This window comes from Nicotiana tabacum, chromosome 9 (assembly GCF_000715075.1).
Source record: "Nicotiana tabacum cultivar K326 chromosome 9, ASM71507v2, whole genome shotgun sequence".
Classification (NCBI taxonomy): domain Eukaryota; kingdom Viridiplantae; phylum Streptophyta; class Magnoliopsida; order Solanales; family Solanaceae; genus Nicotiana; species Nicotiana tabacum.
In genome coordinates, this window is record NC_134088.1 from 106,601,218 (window position 1) to 106,610,641 (window position 9,424).

General features: G+C 32.3%; 1 protein-coding gene across 2 annotated transcripts; it reads right to left on the minus strand.

Annotated features, from left to right (window-relative positions):
- Positions 1-2,367: 2,367 nt before the first annotated feature.
- On the minus strand, positions 2,368-6,618 carry LOC107797037 (protein SOSEKI 3). Of its 2 annotated transcripts, none has more exons than XM_075221988.1 (7): positions 6,189-6,618; positions 5,441-5,714; positions 5,282-5,351; positions 5,063-5,178; positions 3,871-4,744; positions 2,807-3,116; positions 2,368-2,724 (listed from the first exon to the last, which is right to left on the minus strand). In XM_075221988.1, the coding sequence occupies exons 2-6, from the start codon at positions 5,646-5,648 to the stop codon at positions 2,807-2,809; spliced, it is 1,578 nt and encodes a 525-aa protein (XP_075078089.1). In that variant the 5' UTR covers positions 5,649-5,714; positions 6,189-6,618; the 3' UTR covers positions 2,368-2,724. The 2 variants fall into 2 exon arrangements, with proteins under 2 accessions (XP_075078089.1, XP_075078090.1); XM_075221989.1 differs by having other exon boundaries at positions 6,130-6,253.
- Positions 6,619-9,424: the final 2,806 nt, after the last annotated feature.

A 9,424-nucleotide genomic window follows, 5' to 3' on the forward strand; every position in this document is an offset into this window, starting at 1 on the left:
GAGCGTCTATGAGGGAGAGTTTGAAAAAATCAGTACTTTTCAGAGATTGGATCCGGTCGGAAAGAAGAAATTTTGGACTTGCTGAATCACAACCAGATGAAGACGAAGCTTACGAAGAAATGCTAGCTGAACTTGCGGAGGATGTTGCTTCGTCCGGAAGTGGCGATGACCAAGCTACTTTTCCGCCACCACCAACGAAAATTCCTCCGGACCTTGATAGATTTATGAAGTTTGTAAGAGATACCATGTAACTTGTATGAACAAAAATTAGTATGTATTATGTAACTTATATTTTGGCACATCTTGATTAGTTTCTTTTTCTTCTCAATGGTGGTATTAGCACCTTGTTGTGCTCATTCCATAGGGGGATGAAGACTAAGAAAGATATTGCCATATTTTTTAATGCTATAATAAAATTACAAGGCATATCTCTTTACAATATTTTTGTCTTTAGACTTAGATATTATTTTTAATATCCTTTTGTCTTTAGATGTATATATAGCTTATCGAATATAATTTTTGTCTTTAGACTTAGATATTATTTTTACAATATATATACACATCTTATATATATACTATATATACATTTAATATATATACTATACTATATATACATCTTATATATAGTATATAAGATGTATATATATATATATATATATTTAATATATATACTATACTATATATACATTTTATATATATATATATATATATATATATATATATATATATATATATATATATATATATATATATATATATATATATATATATATATATATATATATATATATATATATATATATATATATATATATATATATATATATATATATATATATATATATATATATATATATATATATATATATATATATATATATATATATATATATATATATATATATATATATATATATATATATATATATATATATATATATATATATATATATATATATATATATATATATATATATATATATATATATATATATATATATATATATATATATATATATATATATATATATATATATATATATATATATATATATATATATATATATATATATATATATATATATATATATATATATATATATATATATATATATATATATATATATATATATATATATATATATATATATATATATATATATATATATATATATATATATATATATATATATATATATATATATATATATATATATATATATATATATATATATATATATATATATATATATATATATATATATATATATATATATATATATATATATATATATATATATATATATATATATATATATATATATATATATATATATATATATATATATACTATATATACATTTAATATATATACTATACTATATATACATTTAATATATATACTATACTATATATATATATATATATATATATATATATATATATCTTATATATAGTATATAAGATGTATATATAGCTTTTATAAGATGTATATAGTATATAAGATGTATATACATCTTATATCGATATATTATATATATATATATCTTATATACATCTTATATACTATATATACATCTTATAGCCCACTTAGCCCGTTTAGCCCGGGACCACCCAACGGTCCCGGTCCTTAGAAAAAGCCTGTTTAGGCTCGGATTCAGGACCGTTTGGACCGACCCACTTGGCCCGTTTAAGCCCGGGACCGGCTCACTTGCCAGCCCTAGCTGGGACAACAAATCCTTTACTGTTTTGTCGTCTTATATAGAGTACTTACTTAACTGTTGAAACAGCCTAGGTAAAAGTTTGTTTTGACCTTTCCAAAAAGTAAGTGAGTGAGTCAACAATACCAAAGTCAACATTCTGCCACAAAGCTCAATTGGGCAGAGGAATCCCATGCTCCTTGGTCATTGTTTTTGTCTTTTCCTCTTCAATCTCGTTTCAAAATTCTAACTGTTTTATTGGGTCGTAAATGGCCTTATTTAATGGCATAAAGACGAGAAATTTTCAACATATGTAAAAGTTCTCATAGGAAACATCAGTTGTTCATATTTGGGGAGGAAGGATCATATAATGATTTTTAACTTTTGTGTATGGCTAAATACCTAGATAGCCCCTTAAACATGGCACGTTAACATACAAGATATTCCATTTTACTCCGACAACAACAACAATAATAATCTTAGTGTAATCCTAACGGGGTCTGGAGAAGGTAATGTATCAAGATTCATTGATATATACCCATTTTCCTAAAACAAAAATCATCTTAACATGAGATCACCTTATAGTATTCTCACCTATCTAATTTTTTGGGACACATAAAATAGAACTGCAAGACTAAATAATACAGCAGACAAATGATTGCTTGGATTTACTAGCTGAGGTCCAGGGGACCATTCAAAAGTGGAATATTTCACTTCAATGGCAATAATGCACCACAAAACTGGAAAAAGAGGCCCCCCCAAAAAAACAAGGATAGGTACAATAGAGCCAGCTCAAAACTCACTACTTGTCCCAATCAGCAAATGCTTAATTTACTCCATGCTTTCCCTAATTGACATTTCAAGAATCGTGTTTAGACAATTACAAGTAGGACAGGTAGTTACAAGATTAACAAAATTCGCCACTTAGTCTGGTTGCCTAATGTTCAGATTTGTTCTCTAAGAGAGATCATCATAGTCAGTAGCTCCTTTCGACTGAATTATAACCCGAGCTCCTGAAGCAAGCCTGTTTAAAGAAACAAAGAGAAAACATCTCAACCAACATAATTCATTAACAGGGAAAGTAACATATCTTTTGTCAGTCATACTTAACTTTCTTCTATTTTGATCACATTTTCTTTCTCCTCTCTGAAAGAGTCTATTCTATTCGAGTGTCTCTTGCCAGATGATGGCTCTGTAATTCGCTTGCTTCCTCCACAGGATGTGCCAGGTGTAATGATTCGTGAACTGCCTATTCTATCTGATGATATTCTAGGACCTTCAGAAAGAGGGGATTTCATTGTCTCGCTTCTTGCCTGCTGCTTATTTAGGGAAGCCTTGATTGAACGTGGAATGCACTTTGTACCTGAGCTTTTCTCCTCTTTTTCTTCGGCTGAATCTCCAAGTTCTTTATTTGTCCTGCATCAACAGATTCCATTTCCAACTCAACGTTTAAAATATCACGGAAAATCAAGCAAAGAATTCTTGGTCTTGAAGACCTATTACATCATGGACAAGAATCAAACTTGCGTTAACTCCTTTTTCAGAAGGTCAATGGCCTACTATTTTACTTAAATAGGATGTCCTGGAAAAGTAGACTTGTGCCCTGATCAGATCAGTTATCCACATAACTACTCAAGCTAGTTCTATCACTCTATACCTGGGAAGCAGTGAGCATAACGTCAAGTGACCGCCATAACTGAGGCTCACAGGGAGTTTGTATATCTTGCAACTGTGCAAATGGCTGTTGCAGTGAACAGACAATAAAATCTACACGATATTTCAAGGTTAAATTAATAAGAAGAGGATTTTCCTCTTAACTATTGACATAATAATGATTTGTTCCTAAAATGCAAAGATACGATAAAGGCAACCACCATTAGGAAGGACAGAATAATTAAACATGACAACCATCCTATGATTTGCACTATGAATGTTGACATGATTTGAACTGAGGAAAATCAGACGAGCAAAATTTAGCAGCTACAGATTGTGAAACTACTGCCATATATCACATATCTAAGGAAATAATTGACATTTATCCTAGTTTTACAAATCCATAGTAGTTTCTAATTGCCAAGAAATCTGAAATATCATATTGATAAAGCATCTATTAAATACGTAAAAGTCATTCTAGTGTTTATAATGTAGAAGAATAACAAAAAATACCAACCTGTCGGCATTGTAAGAAGACGACCGCTTTAGAAGAGTAGGTTCCTTGGGCATATTCGTCTCAAGCAGGCTGCCACTGAAGTATTCTTTATCTTCCAATCTCAAACCCATAAACCTAGGATTCTCTGCCAGGCAATCAAGATCTCCTAACGTTAACGAGGTCGAGAACAGAGGAGATGGAAATTTTGAATGGGAAAATCTTGGCCTGTAAGTAGGAATAAGGCCAAAGCTATGATCTTTTACTGAAATTGATCCACAAGAAATTAGTTGCATCAGCACATTCGAGGGCTTTAGCTTAGTTTTTGGAACTCGAAACTCCTCCCCTTCAATTATTCTAAAGCTGTTGAGCTTATTAATATCAGCTCTGATGAGATTTTCCAAGGTATCCGTTCTACCACCTGACGATGATGCACTCGATGAGGATGGAGCAGGCGATACTGTCTCCCGGCATATCTCTGCAGATTCATTTGCCTGTTGAACCTGAACCTCTTGTATTTCATTACTTTCAGGCTCTACAGACCCGTCATCTGTAGAAACACCTCTTGTGCAAGTTTCTGGAGGTGTAGCTTTGCTTGCATTCTCCTCGGTCTGAGTTGAAGCATCGGCCAGCCCTCCGGCCTTATATATCTTGTACTCTGTCAAACTTAATGAACCATTCCATGAAGAACTTTTACCAGCACTGGACTGAGGGGATACCGCTGAAGAACCTGGACATTGAACAGGCGGTGACGATTCATCATCTTGAGAATTCTTTGTACCTTTCTCATTCATGCTAGACGAAGATGAAGAATCATCTTGGCTTCTAGCGGATGGTGGTTCTGGTAGTAGCTTTGGGTTTGTTGACAATCTAACATTTCCAGCGGGACTAAAGCAACCTGGAAACAGAAGTCCAATATACCAATGGTTATAAGAACCAATAATCTCAAAATCACAACCCATTCACAAAGAAAAGAAACTCCGGTAGGAAGACACTTCCAATGAAGAAGTATTGCAGCTAAAGTCATCCTTTGTTCTAATTTCTTTTTGAGAAGGGACCCTTGTTCTAATTTCTTGCAGTAACACTCCCAATTAAGAAATAAGTTATGGAGAGATTGTAATACAGGGATTAATAATGCAGGGATTGCAATGCAAAGATTATTTTTAACAATCAAGTGGTTCAAAGTTTATAATTCTATCTACAAGGTACACTATACCTGCATTGGATTCATCGAAAAGCTCCGAGCCTTTAAGAACATATTCATTACCATGGGCAGGGAGAATGAGGTCATCTTCACAAAGATCATGCCACACGAATCCATTTTTGTAGCTTCTGCATTGTAAACAAACAAATCTTAAGTCCACAGTCAAAACTATAAGTCTTTCATTTAAAGCAAAATTTGACAACAAAACTAAAATTGTTAAACGAGCTTTACCTTTTGCAAGACCACGAGTATAATGAAGCCATTCCTCGGCCTCTCAAAACATTAAGCCTCCCAATTACATCTTCAAAAGTACAAGAGCACAAATAAATTCCAAAGCAAACAACCATATTGGTCAAACATATTTGTACACAATAACAAAAACTGCATTACCCCTCAAGTAAAGACCCTCGGGCGAAGACAAGGGTACTTCAATGAAATGAGGATGCTCAAGCTGTCGATTTCGACATAGATAGTATACAACAGGTACTTTGCCATTACTCAGCCGTGGCTTCTGCTGCTGATACTTAGGTGATTTCTCAGTCCAAACTTTTGCTCTCTCTGGACTCAACTGCCTATACTTCTTCATACGCCCATCCATTGCAAAATTTCACACACCAACAAACAAACCCTAACGCAAAAGCAACTTGTCCTTCTCAACAAATACCTAGTGAATCAGTTAGACAATCAAATCACCAATCAACACCAGCAACAAACATTTCCATTACAATTACCACTATAAGCTACAATTAGATCTAAAGATGATCAAATCAAGAAAACCCAAAAACAGCAAGAAATCACACGGTTGAAAGAGACAAGAAACGACCATTCTCCGCTTCCATTTTCAGATATGAATACCCATTTGCTTACTTAGTCAAGAAAATACTAAACTTAGCATAATAAGATCAAAAAATGGAATTTTGATAAGTACCCACATACACAAATGTCTTAAAAAACAATTTTTGCACACAATATTATCCATTTTCAGATATGAATATTGAATACCCATTTCCTTATTTATTCAATAGAAGAGTAAATTTAGCATAACAAGATAAAAAAATGGAATATTTATAAGTACCCACATATAGAAATGAGTTAAAGAACCATTTTTTGCACAAATATTATGGAAAATAAAGATCACCATTTAAGCCCAGCCTGAGAGGTAACATTGACTATTCGTGTTTAATGCATGACAAAGGGGACCATAGTGAGTGGCATTGGGAGGGAAAATGGATGGGATTGAAGTTAAACTGACAGAGTAAAACAGATGGACTTATCGAAAAGACAGAGTAGAAATGAAAGGGACTGGTTAGATACGCAAAGAAGAGTAAAGAAAGAAGTTAGTAGTAGTGTGCGACTGTGTGTTTGCTGCGAGAGCTTTTTTGAAGGTTTCTTTTTTGCTTTTTCTTAACTTTTGCTATGGCTTTTTCCTTATTTTCTGTAACTGTTTGCTTGTGAGAGAGATGGTGTGGCCTATTTCCATGGGGGTTGGGGTTTCCTTTACTATCTTTTCTGTGGCTTTTTTCTGCTAAGAATTGTTTTGATTTGATTTGGGTTTTGGTCCCTTCCTTGTCTATTTTGATATCTTCCTCCCCTCTTTGTAATGTTTCTTTTTGCCCAATTTTTAACCCCCCCCCCCCCCCAACAATTACATAAAAATCGCCTGACATCTAGAACATATGCTGTGTGTTCAATTCTAACCTGATTCAAAACTCACTGATTGGACTAATTCAAATTTGTCATTCCTCCAACCACAATACTTTTAGGGTTCCTTTGGTTTGAATACAAGTTATGTTGGGATTAGTTATATTGGAATTATTAATACTGGATTAATTATACTGAGATTGATTATCGTGCGATTATTTCTTATTGATTATTTGGTATGTTATAGTATTAATCATATAATTATTAATTTTAATGTTTTATCATGGGATAACTTTTCTTGAGATTATTATTCTACCATCTGACAGATATAAGTTGTCCTGGTACTATTTTTAATCATAAAATAACTTATTCCAAAATTAATAACCAAACAAAGAATAAGATAATACTAAATACTTATCCCATAATTATTTTTGCTTATCTATCATACCAAATAATCCCTTAGTGTTTCTATTTACAATGCAAGTACACCAGTTAACTAAAACACTAGTTTGGTTAAGAAAGGAATGTATGGAAAAATATATTTTTGAACGATGGCCCGAGCCTCTGAGGAATGATAGATTAGGCAACAATTCAAAATATTCATTAACTTTAAACCTTTTGTTAAATCAAAGTAAAAAAAAATTAGTTAAATATCAAATAGAACTCTGCTGATGTGAATTTCATAAACTATCGCTTTTAAAGTCAGACAATAAAAGGTGTACACTAACAAGCACGTCAAAATACTCTAACTATGATAATTTTCCAAATATTAAATTCGGTGAGATGTGTCCACCTAACAGTTTGTGGACTTGAATAGTGGTATAGTTGCACTGCATTCATATAGATTAATTTGAATTTTGAAATGAAGGTATAATTAATTAATTTGTTTGCATAAACGTTACTTATTTTAAAGAAAATCGTGTCTAAACGGTACGATAAAATAAGCAATATAGGAATTTGAGATTTTGAAATCTAGTTATTAATTTACTCTAATTGCATTTGCTGTTCCTGCAGACCAAGATTTAGAGTAAAAAATACTCTTCGCTGATTAATTATTTTAATTTCATGTGCTGAGTTTGTAAAAAAAAAGTTACCTATGTTGTGAATACTTTATAAGCATGAAAAGGTGGTAAAATGATTCTATCATATTAAATATATCAGTTTTGCTTAATCAGGGATTAGTTGCTCAACGTGATGTTAGATTGTTGGTACATAAACAAATGTATAAAGAATATAGAAAGGAACTGACAAAGACAATATTATTCTTTGTCCAATGTCCACTTCACTGTGTTCATGTTTTCAAAAACAAGTAGCTGGCTCAGACAGTGGATTAAGTAATTCACTAACTAATTAATAATTAATACTATGTTTAAAGTCAAGTGACACTTTCTTTAATTGCTTCCTGATCAAGGAGTTTGAGTACCATCTTTATCATCTATTTATTTCTTTTCGTTTTTTTTTAGGTTTCTCATTTGGAGTTTGATATCTGCATTGAACCCAATTAAATCTGAATTTGCACCAAAAAAATCTTACTCGAAATATCTGATTAAAGATTAAAAAATACTTATCACTCCACCATAATCTCATCAGTTATTTGTTTCTTTTTGCTTGCTCCTCTACATGTCTTTATCAGGAGAAAAGAAAAGGGCTTTCTACTAGCAAATAAACAACCACAAATTTGAAATGTTAAATCTTGACTTAGAGTACTCTTTTTCATTTTTTCTAATTAGAATATTCTTTTCACTTTTTTTTGTGTATTCTTTACGAGTACAGTTAGCATGTAAAGTGGTACTTCATTCAAAACATCAATAACATATACAAGTTTCAAACTATTTATTTCAAGTTGTAAAACATGGTAGAATCTTGAAAATTTTATATTCCACTTGCAATCAATTTCACTGATTTAGTAAAGAATAAAAAAAATTAAGACACTTTGTGTACGGGTGAAACCGAGCCCATGGGACGCATCGGTTTCGATGAAGTAAACGGAGGAAGAAACGTGACTGTAAGGGACCGGAATCGAGGCAAGGAGCCCCTCGAGCCGGGGTCCGGGCAAAACGTCTACCCTCGGGAGTATCGGGTCCACGACCCCCAGGATCGGTTCGAATCCTAAAAGTCTCGGAGAGCATTACTAGATAATCGAGCATGACCAACAAAAGGTTGTGATATCCGTGACCAGCGGATGTCAGGGTGTGAATCTCAGCACGTATCGGCAGAAAACTGGTGATTAGTTAAACGAAAGAATTTTATCTTTTGTGAAATTGCACTTATGACAAAACTCCCCCTATTATATAAATGGGGTCTTATTATTCATTAGACACACTGTAACACGCATATCAAGGCAGTATACTCTTATTTTGTGTTATTCAAAGTTCTTACTTTTGTTCATCGATTCATCAGTAATGTGAGCCCGGGATCGAAGGCAGGCATTTCATTAAGCTGTTACTAAGTCCGAAATCACTCCTCTTGATTGGTTTGACAATTTATTACGTCCTTTATATGTTTAATCTAACTCAATTTATCATTTGTATTGAATTAACCCACGTATCCTTAAAACTACTTACAAATTTAATTGATATCTATTTTTTTAGGGTAAACAGTTTGGCGTCCACCGTGGGGGCTAAGGACAATAGTGATAATTTGATACAAATCTCCATAACACACTCTATTTTACGCTTGTTCTTTGAGCTTTTAATTTCAAGTCAAATTAAAAATATCGAACTCCCAATCTAC

Bases quoted from the DNA above. Each gene is read 5' to 3' on its own strand.
- LOC107797037 (XM_075221988.1), bottom strand. From the start codon at position 5,648: ATGGATGGGCGTATGAAGAAGTATAGGCAGTTGAGTCCAGAGAGAGCA. The intron at 5,179-5,281 runs GTAAAGCTCGTT...TTTACAATGCAG, and splicing joins TACTCGTGGTCTTGCAAAAG to AAGCTACAAAAATGGATTCG. The intron at 3,117-3,870 runs GTTGGTATTTTT...CTGTTGATGCAG, and splicing joins TCTTCTTACAATGCCGACAG to GACAAATAAAGAACTTGGAG.